The sequence below is a fragment of the Chionomys nivalis genome, chromosome 9 (genome assembly GCF_950005125.1).
Source record: "Chionomys nivalis chromosome 9, mChiNiv1.1, whole genome shotgun sequence".
In the NCBI taxonomy this organism is placed as follows: Eukaryota; Metazoa; Chordata; class Mammalia; order Rodentia; family Cricetidae; genus Chionomys; species Chionomys nivalis.
This window is the reverse complement of record NC_080094.1, coordinates 129,493-147,964: the sequence shown is the minus strand read 5'-3', so window position 1 is coordinate 147,964 and position 18,472 is coordinate 129,493. Positions and strand designations below refer to the sequence as shown.

General features: G+C 39.4%; 1 protein-coding gene across 3 annotated transcripts; it reads left to right on the top strand.

The window, feature by feature from the left end:
- The first annotated feature begins 2,630 nt into the window (after positions 1-2,630).
- On the top strand, positions 2,631-18,337 carry Pcmtd2 (protein-L-isoaspartate (D-aspartate) O-methyltransferase domain containing 2). 3 transcript variants are annotated; one of them, XM_057780632.1, is made up of 7 exons: positions 2,631-2,743; positions 7,146-7,476; positions 8,212-8,314; positions 9,702-9,873; positions 14,165-14,288; positions 17,301-17,722; positions 18,092-18,337. In XM_057780632.1, the coding sequence occupies exons 2-6, from the start codon at positions 7,170-7,172 to the stop codon at positions 17,672-17,674; spliced, it is 1,080 nt and encodes a 359-aa protein (XP_057636615.1). In that variant the 5' UTR covers positions 2,631-2,743; positions 7,146-7,169; the 3' UTR covers positions 17,675-17,722; positions 18,092-18,337. The 3 variants fall into 3 exon arrangements, with proteins under 3 accessions (XP_057636615.1, XP_057636614.1, XP_057636617.1); XM_057780631.1 differs by having other exon boundaries at positions 17,301-18,337; XM_057780634.1 differs by lacking the exon at positions 18,092-18,337 and having other exon boundaries at positions 14,161-14,288; positions 17,301-17,574.
- The last annotated feature ends 135 nt before the right edge of the window (positions 18,338-18,472 follow it).

The window sequence follows — 18,472 nt, the reverse complement described above, 5'->3', positions numbered from 1 at the left end:
AAATAGTTCCATGGACCCCCCACCTTCTGTACAGATTCTTTTGATCTTAATAGCTTACATTATTATACAATGTTAAAATTGATATCAATATATACTACTATGAACTAAAGCCTATAGTTTACCCTCAGTTTCACTCTTGAGACTGAACATTATGTGTTTTTTGTGGTGCTGGGGCCTTGATTAAGTTAGGGAAGTACTTGCTCTACCACTGACATACATCCATAATCTCCTGGGTTTTGACAAATGCTAATTACATGTTCCTACTATTACAATATAATACAGCATCATTCACAGTCCTAAAAGTCTTTCATGCTCTACCGTGTCCCTTGCAATCACTGAACTTTGTAGTATTTTTACAATTTTTACCTTTTCACAGTGTCATATCATTGGGATCCTATAATACATAATATAGCTTTTCCATAAGGTTTTCTTTCATTTAGAAGTAAGTACTTGGGAGTTGGACATATAGCTCAGTTGGTAAAGTGCCTGCCATGCAAACATGAGGACCTCAGGTCAGATTTCCCAGCATTCACATAGAAAGTTTGGCATGGTACAGAGCTGGGAATTGAAGACAGGAGGATCCCTGGGGCTTGCTAGGTTATGCTCCACGTTTAAGGGGAAATACTTGTTTCAAAAAATAAGGTAGAGAGAAATAAAATAAGATATTAAACATTGACTTCTTGTCTCTACATGTATGTAGACATATGCTCATGTGTACCTATTTACATATATGTGGACACACACAAGCACATATACATGAAAACACAACACAACACACACACATACACACGCACCAAATTAAAAAAAAGTAAAAAAAAATTGGTTGCTTCCAACGTTTGGGGATTACACATGAGGCCGTTATACTTCCTACATGCTGTTTCTTGTGTACAGTAGTAAGTATCTAGGAACTTAAATGCTGATTTTTTTTAAGTCTTATGTAGCCTTGAATAGTCTTATATAGTTCTAGCTAGTCTTCAACTTATTACATAGCCAAAGTATGACCTTGAACTCCTCATCCTCCTTTCTCTACCGCCAAGTGCTGGAATTACAGTTGTGTGCCATCACATAAGACTTTGTTTAGTTCAGTAAGAAACTGTCAAAGTATTCTCCAAAGTTGCTTTATTATTGTTCATTCCCACCAGCAATGAAGGAGATGTGCTGTTGCTCTATGTCTTCACCGCAGCTGGTGAATTTAAGTTTTATAAAGTTTGGCTTTTCTAATAGGCGTGTATTGATATCACATTATTTTATAAGCCTGCAATTACAGAATTACACATGATGTCGAGCATCTATTCATAATGCTCATTTGTCATCTGTATATTTTCTTTGCTGTTCATAGTTTTCACCTATTTCTATTTGTGCTGTTTGTTTTCTTATTGTTGATTTTTAAGGATTCTTTAAAATCCTTTATCAGACATGTGTTTTGAGACTATTGTTTTTCAGTCTGTGTCTTATCTTCTTATTCCCTTAACAGTATATTTTACATAGAAATGATGCCAGTTTTTAAAATATTTACTTTTAAGTGTGTGTGTATGTGTGTGCACACCTGACTGCAGGTGACGGCAGAGGCCAGATGCATTAGATCCCTGTTGAGGTGGTGTTACAAGCTGACTTGGGTGCTGGCAGCCAAAGTAGGGTGAGATCTGTCTCTATTAGCTTTATATGTGGATGTGTAATAATTCCACCATCTTTTGTTGAAAAGACCTTTCTTCCTCCATTGAATTGTGTTTATTCTTTTATCAAGGGTGAGTTTACTAGATTTGTGTGGGTCTATCCTGGGCTTTGTATTTGATACCATTAATTTACTTTGGCCCCATATGACATTTGATTACTGTAATTTTAATAGTAAGTCATGAAACCAGACAGTGTCTGGTCTATGCTTTTGTTCTTTTCCCTTATTATTGTGTTATCTATTTTGGAACTTTTGTCTTTCTACACAAACTTTAAAAAATAGTATAATCATTTATTTTTCATTCATAACACAACCCATGGCAGATTGAGTGACTCTCTTACAGATGCTGACTTAAAAATCCATGCTCCTTCTGTCTTGACGCCACTTTCTTCAACATGTGCCCTCCAGGCTGTGCGGAGGAGGTGTGCAATCATGATGATACAGAACAGGTTTCTGCTTCTCACTCAAAACTGGAAGAACAAGACTCAGAACAACCTTGACAGGTAGCCTTCAAGGGTCACTTAGACTGTGGTCTATTTTGTATGTTTCTCTGAAGTGGTCAGGAGAACTGCTCAAGGATTGTAAAGTGCAAGTGTGCAGGTGGCCCCTTGGCTCAGTGGTCTGGCAGCAGCAGGGCTGACAGTCATTTGTGTTGTAATGCTTGCAGGCGTGGGCACCCAATCTATCACTGTTTCTTTACTCAGGCTTTTTCTGCTGTGTGGGAGGTGTCCTTGAGTGGTCATAGGCAGACAAAAGACTTTCCCCACCGCCAACACGCCTGCATCCCCTCATATCACTAGGCCAGGGACCTACTCTGAGACTACGTAGTAGCCACTGATTCAGGGACCCACTAAGGAATTCAAACCAGGGAGTGAGAAAAAGAAGTGTTCTGGGGCAGCGCTGTTACCCCTTTAAGAGCTCCTCCAACTGCACATGCTCAGTTCCGCTATAGCGCGCGCAGGCGCAGACGCAGCAGCGGATGTTTACAGCGGCCGAGGTTGGTGCGAAAGCGAACGAAGAGTCCAAAGAACTGCTGTCGGAGTCTAAACCCGAGAGCCGCTAAGCGCCGAGGTAGAGCTGTTGCTGCCCCTCGGCCCTTCCCTCTGTACTGGTTCTCCACCTTTGGTTACCGGTTCACTAGCGTCTGCGTCTCTTAGCATCTTCTGAGAGTTTCTAGCCCCAGCGCCTGCCTCCCCCCCCATCTCCCTCCAGCACCCCCCCACACACACACCAAATCTTCCTTCAGCACCTCCCCTCCAGCGTATCCCCCTCCCCCCCACTGCCTGTTGCTAACTCTAGGATATGTTTGCTCTAGATCTACAGCCTATTTCTGATTAAGTAGAAAACGTTTGCAATTAGCTCAAGGGCAAGTCGGGCATTGCCAAGGTTTGAAACAAATTCCACCTTGAATGGTTATTTGAAAGAAGGCAGAGTGTCCTGCAAAGGAGAAAAGAATGGACCCGACTAGGGAAAGGTCTAAAATAGCTGGAGAAAATTTGCAGGGGCCTGGTTCCTTTGTTTGGTTTTTATTAGGCCTGTGCCTCAGTCACCAACTCAGTCATCTGCCTGCACTGTTCTCTGTTCTCGTTAGCGAAGACATGGCTAAAGTAGGCTCCATTCCGGTGTTTGTAGGCTGTCTTTCTAGAACGAGGTGTTTAAAGAGGCGTAGCACTGATTGTATGTAGAGAGAATTGAAGTGGGCCCTCTGAAGTGGTGGGGTTTGGCCTCTCCCTTGGCCCTGGCTTTTCTCCATCCTCCACTGAGACCTTGCTGGTAGTTCCAAGGCTTTTTTATGCATAAAACAGTAGGAATTTCCCCCAGTCTATTCAAGCTTTCATTCAGAATTAGGCAGCAAATCGTATGCACTTAATACATACCCTCCAAGAGTTCTGGGTTTCAAGGTAAGAAGCCTCAGTTATTCCCATCATTCTCTTGTCACGGTGATGGTTTGGGACTCATTTGCTCAGCAAGATATCCGCTTAAGAAGTGACATCCTGCTAGGTGGTGGTGGTGCACGCCTTTAATCTTAGTACTGGGGCGGGGGGCAGCAGTGGCACAGAGGTAGGCGGATCTCTGTGAGTTTGAGGCCAGCCTGGTCTACAGAGTGAGTTCCAGGACAGCCAAGGCTACAGTGAGAAACCCTGTCTTGAAAAACAAAACAAAAAACAAAAACAAACAGCAAGTCGTAAAGTATGTAGTGTAGTGAGGGAAGGACAGCCTCCTAAAAATGATTCTTCACCTTCAATGTATTGCATTCTGTTGCAACAATACTATTTGGTTTGGTGAGGGTGCGTCAAAGTTGTTTTTTTTTTTTTTTTTTTTTTTTTTTTTTTTTTTTTGAAATCGATGCTTCTATGCAAAGCAACTTTAGATGGTCAGACAAAGATAATATTAAGTATCAGACATCAGACTCTATCATTGTTTACCTGCTCTCCAACAATAGCGACAGATAGGGCTACCTTGGTGTTCTGTGTAGTCTAGAGAATTATCTGATCTGGAACATGGTCTACAATAGCTCCAGACAGCTTTCTGTTTTAAATGAGTAAATTTAATAAGTATATAGCAAGCAAAAGTAAGAGAAATAGTGAGTAGTGATAGAAGTAGAAGATAAATAACAAAACATCATCAGATTTAGTACACACATTTAATACAGATGACTCGAGTAGCCACTGAGGGAACAAACAAGAGATAATGGCAGAAATCATCTGGAAATTTCCTAATTGAAGCAGCCATTTGGAATTCTTGATTGAGAGACCCAGGTGAGGCTTTCCAGGTTTTTTTTGTTTGTTTTTTGTTTTTTTTTTTTTTAAAAAAGAATAGCAAGAAGCAGATGACTGGAGAAGTTGAAGCAGCCATCTGGATTCTCAAGCCAACTTTCGCTCTGTGGGTGAGGTTTCCATGGCTGAATTTCTGGCTTCCTGTTCCTACTGAGGTGTTTTTATACCATCTGATAAACAATAGTCTTGGAAATGGTTAGCGTTTTAGTCATTATCAAGGACACAGTATTTTATTCCTGGGCTGTTTTGCTCTTTCTTTCCTCCATTCATAGAATTAGGTGCCCACCCAGCCCCAGAAAAAGGTATTTTGGAGAACATTTGGAGACCTGGAAACAAATATGCTAGAGTTGGTACAAGAGAGACCTTGCTTTCATCATCCATTTTGAACAAGCTTAAACAGCACAGAACAGTTTACTCCACCTTTAGATGTTCAGTGTAGTGCTGACTGGATGGTGGTAACTGTTAGAAAGATGGCTGCTGTTCTTACTGAAATTGTTTGTTTATTTTGTTTGTTTGTTTTTTGTTTTTTTGAGACAGTTTCTCTGTAACTTTGGAGTCTGTCCTAGAATTCACTCTGTTGACCAGACTGGTCTCTGCCTCCCAAGTGCTGGGATTAAAGGCATGCACCACCACCGCCTGGCGAAATTCTGTTCTTTTAATATGGAATAAGCTTTCATGTGAGGAAAAGTTCAGTAAGATAAACATCTAGTACTAAATGAAACATATCTAACATGGTTTGTGGTACCTGCTAGAAACTGTTAAATATTGGAACTGTGGCAGAGTGACATATTCAGGGTGAAGAGGATGGCTTTCTTGATTCAGTAGTCTATGTGGTTTTTAAAGGTTCTCTCCTAGATTGGCTTGTAAGCATATAAACACGTTACTCTTATTTTCAACTGGTGTCCCAATTTTAAGGTGGCCCTGTTAGATTGATAGTGTAGCAGTAGAACTAAGTGACTTATCCAAGATTAAACCCAGCCGTATTAGCATTAAGGACTAGTTACAGCTGGGGGAAAGAGCTCCGAATCTACTTTGGAAGTAGATGAAATTTCAATAGTTGAATCATGATTTGAAAAATATTATTTGTCTTGATTATGAAGATGGACTATTTTGTCATAAAATAGAAACAAATATGTATCAAGACATAGTTTTTCACCTGTTTTAAGATGTCAGAGTGGTATCTTCATTCCTAGGCTTAGTTTTCCAGGCAGCGCTGTTACCAGTTGTGCACATGGATGTGTATAGTGGTTATCTCTAATGTTCCAGAAAGAAGACTGAGAGGGGAGGGGAACCATAGTAGTTTTGTTGTTATTGAGGTTCTTCTTTTTTTTTCTTTTCCTTTTTCTTTTTTTAGACAGGGCTTCTCTGTGTAGCCTTGGCTGTCCTGGAACTCACTCTGTAGACCAGACTGGCCTCAAACTCACAGAGCGCCTCCTGTCTCTGCCTCTTGAGTGCTGTGATTAAAGGCATGTGCCACCACCTGGTCTGAGACAGGTTCTTATGTAGTCCATGCTGGCCTGGAACTCACTGAAGATGACCTTGAACTCCTGAACAGGAGGCTGTTTTGATTCATAAAGTCTACAGATCTTCCTGTGACTCCATAGTCTTCAGCAGTTTATACCAGCATTACCACCTTGTAAGAAATAAAGTCATTAGTTTGGAAAAGTCACCCAAGGTCAGTATAAAACTGGGGAGGATATTATTTTTCTATGAAGAAAAAGACTTCTTCAGGGTAAAAAATATTCTCTGTGTACTTACCAGGGCATATTGTATTTTAGTAATTGGACCTAAAAGGAATGCTTTCTTTAGCAAGACACTGTGGGAAAAGATAAGAGGTATATTTTTTAGAGGCGAGGGGAAGCTGTGTTAGGGATGTAGGACACACAGTGCTGGCAGGGACAACTTCTCTGCTAAACGTTAGCCTTGAAACTGATTTTATGTTTGTTACAATAAGGTATTTGTCACAGTGTGTTCTATTTGGGAAGAAAGTTTTGTGGATATTTTTACCTACAGTTTAAACATCAGAGTAACCAAGTCAGATTGGATGGATTGCTTGTTGTGGATGAGTTTGTGTGTACGTTGAGATGTAATGCCCTAGTTAACATTGGGATACCATTAAATTTGAATTTCAGGATGACTCAAAGGGTAAAGGTACCCTAGGATCCCTAGAGATCACTCCTGCAAATTGTTCTCTGACCTCCACTTGTGTTTTGTGGTGCACATAGACTACTATACATATCCTCCAAATAATAAATGTAATTTTTTTAAAAAAAATTGAGTCAGTCAAACATCAAATGGCTTATTTGCTGTTGACTTAACTTTCTAGTGGTACTAGGATTTTTTTCCTAATTAAAAAAATTATGGTGTGTGTGGGCTCTCACATGCCATTGTCTGGGTGAGGAGATCAGAGGACAACCCAGTGGTGTTGGATTCTTTCCTTTCATCTTTATGTATGTTCTGGGGAATGCACTAATGTTATTGGCTCTGTGTCAAGTACTTTACCCACTGAACCATTCCTTTGGCCCTGTAATCCCCGCTCCCAATACCAGCATCCTTAGAGGATGAAGCAGTTATTGACAAAAGATACTTCTGTCTTTATTACATTCATACTTATTACTATATTCATGAAAATAATATGTGTTTAGAGGTTTTGCTCTTGACTTTAATGTAAATAGTTATTAATGTTTTAATTGTAGTCTTGCTTGATTGTAATCTTGAACATGGGCGGTGCTGTGAGTGCTGGTGAGGACAACGATGAGCTCATTGACAATTTGAAGGAAGCCCAGTACATCCGGACGGACTTAGTAGAGCAGGCTTTCCGAGCTATCGATCGAGCAGATTATTACCTTGAAGAATTTAAAGAAAATGCGTACAAAGACTTGGCATGGAAGCATGGAAACATTCACCTCTCAGCCCCTTGCATCTACTCAGAGGTGATGGAGGCTCTGGATCTGCAGCCTGGGCTCTCATTTCTCAATTTGGGCAGTGGTACTGGCTACCTCAGCTCCATGGTGGGCCTCATTCTAGGTGAGTGTGGATACGGAGCTTGAGTCCTCTCTGCATTAGAACAATGTCTATCGTTTGAGATAGAAAATGTAGTGGGCTGGTTGCATCCCCTGGTGAAGACCATGAACCTCCTATCAGTTGCCTGAAGCTTAGCTACTAGGTGGTGGATGACTGAATGAGTCGTAAGTGGGGGGTTTCCATATCTTTGTCTCTTCTTACCTGTGCTGCTGCATTCTGCTATGAATGATGGAAAAAAGCAAAAGTGTATAAATCTTGACTTTATGTGATTTCTTAATTCACACACACGTACGCACGCACGCACGCAGTGCGCCTTAATACCTATGAAGAGAGTAAGTCTGGAGACACTGCCACTCGATACCGCCAATAGTGATAATGAAAGTGCTGTGAGATTTAGATAAAGCCTAATATAAGTTTTATTTGTAAATATAGATTTCTTCTTAAATTTTTCAGTAAAATTCCTTTTTTCTTTTGCTTTTTTTTCAATTTGCAAATTTTTAAAAATTGTTCTTTTGATGTTTGAAAAGTCCAGGCATTAAAACAAATACTGTGTTAATGAATAGAAAGACTCCCTTGAGTGATTTAGAGCCACAAATGTGTTGAGACCTTAAAACCTCGTGAATTTCTGTAATTATACATTACATAATTATCTGTGTTGTAATTAGTAAAGTACAGAAAAACAAATGAACAAGGGTTCTTTTCCTATTCTAAGAGCTTTGTTATTCTCAATATTTTCAGGTCCTTTTGGTGTGAACCATGGGGTGGAGCTTCATTCAGATGTGACTGAGTATGCCAAGCAGAAACTGGATGTCTTCATCAGAACAAGTGATAGTTTTGACAAGTATGGTCAGATGCAACCCATTGGTTCAACTAAGGGTGTTAATGACAGATAGAAAAAGCCTGTTTAATATGCATTGGTCAATAAACAAAGTATGATGAGATGATCCCAGGTTATATGTGTATCTACCCTAGTTACTGTACTGTTTTAATATTCTCTAGTCTTAAGGGCTTTATGGTTTTTATTTTATTTTATTTCTTTGTTTCTTGAGACAAAGTATCCTCACATAGCCTTGGCTATCTTGGAACTCACTATGTAGACCAGGCTGGCCTTAAATTTATATAAACCCTCCTGCCTCTGTCTCTTGAGTTCTGGGATTAAAGGCATGCACCACCACACCTAGGCAGCTTTTTGTTTATTTGTTTTTTTTTTTTTTTTTATTTTTTGAGACATGGTTTTTCTGTTTGACAGCTCTGATACACTGGAAATCAGACCAGGCTGTCTTTGGATTTACAGAGATCCTCCTGCCTCTACCTCCCAAGTGCTGGGATTAAAGGTGTAGGCCACCATCTTCCAGCCAGCTTTGTGTTTTATAACTTATGACACTTATATTAATTTTTCATCAGTATAGTAAGAGAGGAAAACAAAAACTTTATTCAGTTTTCATGTTCCAGTATAGAAAACTTTTATCACCTAATGGTTTCTACAATAGAATAGTTACGTTTGTTTTTGAACAGTTTATGTAAGTAGCTCTTGGTGTTTAAAACATGCACTAAACTTCTTAAAGAATGGGAGTTTTATAGAATAAAAAGTGCTTTTTTTTTTGCTGATAGTTGTGGACAGAGGCAGGCAGATCTTTGTGTGTTTGAGCAAGTTGGTCTACGTGTCAATTTCTAGGCTAGACAGTAGAGAGTGCCTGTCCAAAAAGAGAAAGTGCTCTTTAAAACTTCCTGTTGGGATTAGCAAAATGGTCAGGGTAGGTAAAGGAACTTGCTGCCCAGAGTGATGATCTGAATTTGATCTCTGGGAACCACCTGGTGAAAGGAGAACTGACTTCTACAAGTTGTCCTCTGAAGTTTTCATGCATGCATGCGGTACATGCGTGCGCGCACACACACACACACACACACTGAAATAATCAAAATCTGGTAAAATCTCCAGTTGCTTGTCATGCAACTGAATGTGGTGTTGCACATTGTAAAAACAGTGAAAACTGATGGCTGGTGTTGCTTTATATTTAGATCATGTTGGAACATTCACTTTCATTTTATTTTGTTTGTAATTTCTAAGGATCTATTTATATAGTAATACAGCTTCTAGCTCCTGGATTCAGAAAGTGTTTCCTTGTCTGTGATTTTGTAATTAAAACATAACCTATGGTAAGCACAAGTTTGTTTTATGCACTTGTTGCAATGACATATATAGTTACAGAAAACTTCTTTCTTCGCAGATTTGACTTCTGTGAACCTTTGTTTGTAACTGGCAATTGCCTAGAGATTGCTCCAGATTGTTGTCAGTATGATCGTGTGTATTGTGGAGCAGGTGTGCAGAAAGAACACGAAGAGTACATGAAGAATCTTCTTAAAGTTGGAGGGATCCTTGTCATGCCCTTGGAAGAGAAGGTCAGATTCTCTACACAGCTGATATTGTGTATACTCTCCTTCACAGTCAGTTTATCTGTACTACTTTTGCAATAGCTTCTGCCGTTTTATTAATGGAGGGCAGGATGGATATGCCTAGGTCTTCCAAACCCTAGGTGCTATGTCTGAAACTTCCCTTACCTCCTTTTTCTCTTAGATTTGTTCTCTTTGTTCTTTTTTCCTTCTCACCACTAATTTTCTTCCTTCCCTCCTCTTCTTCCTTCTCTTCATCTTCATCCTAGCTCCCTTTGTTGTTTTTGTTCTTATAATGGTCTACTTGCTCAATACTTGATGGAAAGTATTTTACACATTTTCCCTTTTCCAAAATTTTCTTGTATAGATTGTCTTGTAACTTACAATGCTTTACTTAAAAGAGGTCATGAATGTAATTTTAAGTCATTTAATTTTGAATCTATATCATTTTGGTATTTAAAAGTTGCATTTGGTTGATGCATGTCTTAGGTGTGTGTGTTTATGTATGGGTATTCACATGTGTGTGGCCACGTATATCTGCCAGTGTGCAGGTATGCATGTCATGTTCATGTGGAGGCCAGAGAATTGACATCTGGTATTTTCTTTGATTGCTTTCCACCTTATGTATGGAGGCAGGATTTCTCACTTGAAACCAGAGTTCACCAGTTTGCCTAATCTAGCTAGCCAGCTTGCTCTGTGGATTCCTTGTCTCCACCTTTTGACTGTTGGGATTACAGGTGAACCACACCATCTGCCTAATGTTTAATTGAGTGCTGGGGTTTGGAACTCTGGTTCTCCTGTTTGCATGTCAAACACTTTACCAACTGAGCTATTTTCCTAGCTCAGTTTTCCTAGCTATTTTCCTTCTTATTTTTTAATCTATTGGTTTTCTTTTTCATATTTTCTTTTCAACTGATTTATTCAGGAGAGTAGGTTATTGGTCTCATAGTGTTTTCCTACACTCTGGACTTTTCAGTCCATAGATGCATGTTCTTTTGTCCTTTGTATTTTCTAAATATTGGTAATTATATCTAGAGGCTTGGTAGAGTTTACCTTTGTCATATTTTGATGGAGGAGAACAAAAGAATATAATCCATGTATTAAAAATAAACATTTGCCCTCAGTATACAAAGGATTCATTCTGAGATCACTTTCTTCCACTCATGATCACAAAATATGGAGATACCTCAGATCCTTTTATAAAATCATGTCATGTGATAGTGACATATGACCTACACACATCCTCCTGTGTGCTTCAGAATCCCTCTAGATTACTTGTAATGTCTGATAGAGTATCAGTTGTAACATGGGGGGCCAGGCTGCTTGTTTGTTGGGGTTTTTGTCCCGCCCAGTATCCCACAACTGTTTAGCCCCAAAGAAAGTCACACATAGGTCTCCATAAATTATAAGCTGATTGGCCCATTAGCTTTAGCCTCTCACTGGCTTACTGTCACATCTTGATTAACCCATTTTTCTGATCTATGTTAGCCATGTGGCTCAATACTTTTTTTCAGTGGGGCAGATCACATCCTGCTGCTTCAGTGGTCTAGGCAGGAGTGGGAGGAATCAATTTCCTCCTTCCCAGAATTCTCTTGTTCTCATTACATCATTTTTACTTCCTGTCTGGTTTTTCTGCCTATATTTCCTGCCTGGCCAATCAGCGTTTATTTATAACATGATTGACAGAATATAGACAATTCTCCCACACCAATCAGTACTATATAAATAGTTATTGTGTTGCCGGAATAATGACAAGCAGAAAATCTGTACATGTTCAGAAGTAGACAATTATTTCTGAATATTTTTATTTTTATTTTTTTTGGTTTTTTGAGACAGGGTTTCTCTGTGGTTTTGGAGCCTGTCCTGGAACTAGCTTTTGTAGACCAGGCTGGTCTCGAACTCACAGAGATCCGCCTGCCTCTTTTCTGAATATTTTTAGTATACAATTGCTTGGATGTTAAAAACCTTGGATCTCAAGGATAAATTCTACTTAAGTATGTAGGCACAAGCAGCTTCTCTGTTTACTCATCCTTGTAGAATGATAGTAGCCTGATCCATTGTTTCATTAAGAACTATAGAATAATACATTTAAATTCCTTCATTTTTTCTGTATTTAGGTGCTGGTTAACTTTGATAAAGAGAAAACTGCTTATTACTGATTTGGTCCCCCGAAGTATACATTATGTAAGACATACAGGATAAATTTTGGTTCTTAATGTTTGCTTATTAATTTTCTAAGTAATTTGCCTTTTTTTAATCAAAGGGAGGTGACTAATAAGGCTTTGTTTGTCTTTTAGTATCACTAATTTTGATTGAGATCATTTTAGCTCTAGTTAATTTGAAAAGGATGGGCGTCCTCATACTATCTCCATCTGTTTATCTAGATTATGAAATACAGGCTTATCGTTTTATTTAAGGTCTTACATATCATTTATGCATTATGTTTAAATGTTTGATGTTCATTCTAGCTAGAAACTATCCTTTAAAAATAAAGTTTTTGGGTAGTTGGGTGGTGGTGGTGCATGCCTTTTATCAGGTGGAACTCTGAGTTGGAGGCCAGCCTCATCTACAGAGCGAGTTCCAGGATAGCCACGGCAATACAAAAACAAAAACAAAAACAAAAAAACCCTCTGTCTTAAACAAACAAAACAAAAAAGATTCTAGGTGATGAAGAGATGGCCCAGCGTTTAAGAACATATTGTTCTTACAAAGGAACTGAGCTCACGAAGGTCTGTAACTCCAGCTTTAGGGATTCTGATGATCTGTACTGGACTCTGAGAGCACTGGCACTCATACACAGACCTTTGCACACACACACACACACACACACGCTTTTTTAATCTTCAAAGTTTTCTGAAAGAATGTTTTTGCTGTTATCCCTGAATATGATTAATCTTTAGATATTTCCCTATATATTGTGCTGCTTAATCCTTTTAGAGAATCTTAATTGTGGATGATTTTCTGAGTTAGATGTTTTTAGAAAAGATAAGCATATAAACTTATAAGTTCTATGACTTACTTGGCTCCTTACAGACTGTCCTAGTCATGTTATACAAATGTGACTTTGTTGTTAAATTGGATTCTTAGGTACTAATTGTATAATATAAAGTGTTTTGATGATCTACATTGCTGTGTATCCACTAACATATCCCACTGCACCTCTGAAGTGCAGTTAGTGAGAGTAAGGACAATTGCTTAGGTATCCAGAATGACACATTTATGTTGAATAAAGTCACATCAACATGGTGGTAGTGTCTGACCTCTCCTGCTCCCTTCCTGTTACAGGTGCAGATGACTTGCACCTTAGATGTTTTGTGCCTCAGATGCTATTGTAGCTATATTCCTGAAAGCAGCACACTGAAAGCAGAGACTGTACCTTTATAATCACACAGAAACTATATTAATTATAACACTCTTTGGCCAGTAGCTTAGGTGTATTCCTAGCTAGCTCTTACATCTTAAATTAACCCATTCCTATTCCTCTATGTATTACCACGAGGCTGTAGCCTACCCGTAAGGTTCTGGCGTCTGTCTCCTATATGGTGTCTCCTTGACTCTGCCTACTCTCTTTCAATATCTCTGTTTGAATATCCTCCCTGGCTTTACTCTGCTAAGCCATTGGTCCAAACAGCTTTATTCATTATCCAGTAAAAGTAACACATACACATAAGGACATCCCGTATCAGCACACAGAATTCAGGTTTTTTTATGGTTGAAATATTGTGGCCATGTGCATCTTTGATTATTTTTACTGAGGACAGACCCTTCCCAACTTATCCCCGATCACTCTTTTGAAGAACCCTAGAAAATTGTTTGGTAAAAATTTTTCTTCCTTGGGCTGGAGAGATGGCTCAGAGGTTAAGAGCATTGCCTGCTCTTCCAAAGGTCCTGAGTTCAATTCCCAGCAACCACATGGTGGCTCACAACCATCTGTAATGGGGTCTGGTGCCCTCTTCTGGCCTGCAGACATACACACAGACAGAATATTGTATACATAATAAATAAATAAAATTTTTTAAAAAAAAAGAATTTTTCTTCCTTATCTCATTCTCTTCTAGCCCTTTAACTGGCTTATCATTTGTATTTCTTGTAAACAGAAGGTAGGTTAAGGAGCTTGAGTATGTTCATACTAAGCATTTGCATAATAATATATTCCTGTTAGTTGTAATTCATATCACATTAGGTGTTAAATAGACAGGCTATTTCATATTTAGATTTCATATATTGAAACGATTATACTTAAATGTAAGTTGTCTAGTAGCCAAATCCTTTGGATATTCTTGTTTTGTCTTTGAGATAGTTGACCAAGATAACACGCACAGGCCCCTCTGCTTGGGAAACAAAAAAGATTCTGGCTGTTTCCTTCGCCCCTCTGGTCCAACCCTGCCGTTCGGAGTCAGGACAACCCAGACTTGTTCAGCTACGTGAGTATAAGCATCTACCTGTCTTTTATGTCTGATTAAAATCAGAATAGAAAAAAAGTACAAAAAAAACCCTTTGATATTAAAGAGTGTTAACCTCCCTTATTTCAGCCCACAAATTATACAAGATACTTTAGGCATTTAAAAAGTCTCTTTATTTAACCCATCTTAGATGATTTTAGTCTTCTTTTAAATCTATACAATGTTGTTGCTGATCATGCTTTTGAAAGTAGCAGACTCACAAAAGAGCTAATTTTGCCATGTGGGAATCTCAGGCAGTTTGCTTTGCCTGCTGGGAATGTGTAGTGGCACCTGCACACAGTTTTCTCTTCCTCACAGTACCTGTCTCATGCTGCTTTAAGCAATATGGATGAGGAGCCTGTTCTACTGTGCGACTGGGAAATTTGGTGTAGCTTTCTATGCTCTAAACCTTTGTGTTTTTATCTCTAAGATGTAGACTCAGCATGGAGCTAAAATAGGGTGATATTCATCCTGATGTTTTATATTTTAAACAGCTCTCACAGAAATAGGATTTCAAAGTTTTGAAGATTTAGGATTTCCAAGTGAAGACTATTCATCATGCTTTCTGATCACTTAAAACATTTAGAAAATGTGTGTGTGTGTGTGTGTGTATGTGTGTGTGCAAGAAAGAGAGGGAGAAAAATATAATAGAAATGTGAATTATTATAGATTGAAAACAAATACATTTTCGTGAATTTTTTACAAAACATTTCAATTTGAAATAGTCATTTAACAAATTGTCCTACTTTGTGTGTCATATGAAATTCAGTTAACAATTAACAGTGAAACATACCAAGGAGTTTATAAGGACTAGGGAAGGCATGTACAAGATGTTGTTATGTTGTGCTTGATTTTGAGGGTGAGAAGGAATTCGCTTAGGAGGAGTAAAAAGAGAACCAGGAGAACCAAGGCAATAGAGACACACACTCTGTGGTGTAGTCGTGGGATGTGTTGGAAAAACTTGACTTATGTGTAGTTTGGGTTTTAGTTCATTGTATGGCTGTGGAGAGCCTCAGATGTTATTGAAGATGCTGCAATGCCATCATTTGGAGGGTGAATTTGTCAAATTGGTGCTCTGAAATTTTATTCTTTCAACAAATGTGGCCTATGATCTTCTGGCATAGTGGCTGGATTTGGTGGAAGACAAGGACTCATGAGAGCATTTGGAAGACTTTGAAGATCTGTTTAGAAATGAGTGTTTCTGTATGAGGACTTGTCAAGCCTGGATATGTGTTGCCTTCTGAAATGCTCACTGTGAATGTTTAGTGATAAACATTCATGCGATTTGGTTAGCATTAACCAAAGTTGGGTAGGGTATTTGCAGTTTCTGTCTTCCCAGATTTTCCTAGATCACTGATTTTTATGAGACCAAGGAAGTAAGAGAAACCGTATAGCAAAGGCAGCCCACAATGATACTGAACAACTTGGACATGCACTGCCTGGGACCATCCTCCTAAGTGGCCTGTATGCAGGTTGGAGGCAGGCATCAGGCAGGAAGTTGATGGGGTTTTCCCCATCAGGCAAGAGACAAAGATTGAGACTACACTAGCCTCAGCAGGAAGGGTTCAGGGATACATGACCTTTCTGAGGAGGAACAGGAGAGGCCAAGGTATTGATATTATTGTCTATGCTAAGTGTGGGGTAGGATTGTCTTGACTGGTATGAAATTTCAGCTTAGGGAAATGGTCTGTTTTACTTAAAGTCATAGAATAGATATAAAACCAAGGATCATACTGAGAGAGAAACGGAGTGGATACTGGAGCCTTTGGGGGTGTCACAAGGCCCAAGGAAGAGAAGTCATAGAGAAGGGATATGAACTGAACCAGCTATTCCTGGTAGTCCTTAGAGAAAGCTCAGTAGGCCAGAGTTGATGCTTGGGAGCCCAGTAGCCAGTGAGGGACTGTTTTTAGTATCTCGGGGAAACAGCTGAATTGCAGAGGTTCTAGAACTAATCTTTCTTGAATTGAGTTAGTGAGAGCAGGATATACCACAGGTCATTTGTTGAGCTACATTGGAGGATGCGGGAAAGATACTGCAGAACCATCCCAAAGAGAGAGCACAGCCCCATGTTCTCAGGGACAGAGGAAAAGAGAGAAAGGTTGGTGCCTCTGAAAGAGGGAGGAGGTACTGTTTGCTGTTAGAACCTGGTCTACAGACTTGCATTTCTGCAGGGCAGAGGATACTGGTGGTCTGTAGGTTTATGATTTAGGTAGCAAATGCTGCAGGTTACACGAGAGTTCTCTCTATAGGGTTGCATCTTGTTTGGAGAAGGTTATGTGTACTGGAGGGTAAAAGGGTTTTAGATTTTCTGTTTAATATATTTAAACCCTTGGTCTCTAATTCCTTTTACTTTGAGAAAAACCCTTATTACTGCTATGTGTTTATTGTTAGCTTAAAGTTGTGTTTGGTTTCCATTTTTTTTTTCCTTTGGTGTGATTTGGAAATTTTGTTTTTTCTTAAAATGGTTTTAGATTTTCATTTGTCTACTTTAGCAGAAAAATAATATATAAATTACTATGAAACTATTAAAATAGATAAAAGGATGTTTGAAATATAGATTACTGTATTGTTGAGTGGATGTTATCATGTCATTGAGCAGAGTAAATTGAGTTATAAACTAGTCTGCAAGAACAAACCCTAAGGTTCCAAATTCTGCTGCTGACTGATGGATGGCTAGACAGTATTTCTTTCCTTTTCAGAGTTAAGAATTAGTATATGTGGATATGTCCTTGAGAAACACGCATGGTGCAGAGTAGACCACTAGTTCCTATTTTGTTAGAATTAGTATATGTGGATATGTCCTTGAGAAACACACATGCAGAGTAGACCACTAGTTAAGAATTAGTATATGTGGATATGTCTGAGAAACACGCGTGTAGAGTAGACCACTAGTTCCTATTTTGTTAGAATGTTCCCCTTCTTTGAAGTTCTTCCAGCAACTTAGGTGTAGGGTTGACCTTGCCCATGCCCATAGGCTCTACCCCTGTCCCACAGCACCACTGGCTGTGCGCAGCCTGCAGGACCTGGCCAGGCTTGCTATCCGTGGCAGCATCAAGAGGGCTATGCGCCAGGAAGCCACCAAAGGAGGTGGACTGAAGAGCACACCTATGTTTAAAAGAAGGCGACTTCGTCGCCGGCGAATGGAGACCATTGTCTTTTTGGACAAAGAAGTCTTTGCCAGTCGAATTTCCAACCCCTCTGATGACACCAGCTGTGAGGATGCAGAGGAGGATCGGCGGGAAGTGGCAGAGAGGACCTTACGGGAGGCCAAGCCTGAGCCACCAGTAAACTTCCTTCGCCAGAGGGTATTGCGCCTCCCATTGCCCGACCCCCTGAAGTACTACCTGCTGTATTACAGGGAAAAGTGAGCTTGTGGGAGAGTGGGACCAGGATACCCAGAACAAACCGCTGGCCAGGTACACTTGTCTTTTCCCTTCATTGGTTCCTGACTATCCTCTAAAGCTTTCATGCAATGTTGTGATTTATTTAAGCACAATCCAACAAGAAACTTCATTGAATTATTTTCCTCAGTGGTGGGGGTGGGGTGGGGTGCGCATCTTGTTGGCTTTGCTGTAATTTGAACTCATTGGGACCTGCATGATGTCTGCTCCTTATGCAGGCAAACCTATACATTGAGGCTGGAACTGAATTGTATTGGATCCTGTGTGAAGCAAGGGACATGTTTGTGAGGACATCTTTCGGTGTGACATACCACTATTCAGCTTGAATTTATGTCGTGATTCTATTGCTGGCACTGAGTTCATCTGACTTTTGTTGTTTTCTAGGTTGGGAAATGTTGGAAAGCCTCTCTTATTTTAATCAAATCTTATGTGAATATCAACTTGAAATTTTTAAAAGGAAAAGAAAATGAGATGCAGGAGGAAGAGGAATAAAATATAAAACTGCCAGACGTCTTTCTGGAATTTCCAAAGGCTTCTAAGTAGTTGACCCTCTCTCCCTTATGCCCTCTGTTACTTGATAGGAACCACCATCAAGTAATCTCTTACAGGATAGTCTAAAAAGAAAACAAATTTTCCTTACTTAAAAAAAAAAATGTGTGAGTGATAAGCTAGTCACTGAATTGCAAAGACCAGAACAGGTTTCTAAGGTATTTAAATGGGAATTTTCAGAGCAGGTAGAGAGACTGCAGGGTGTTACAGACAGCC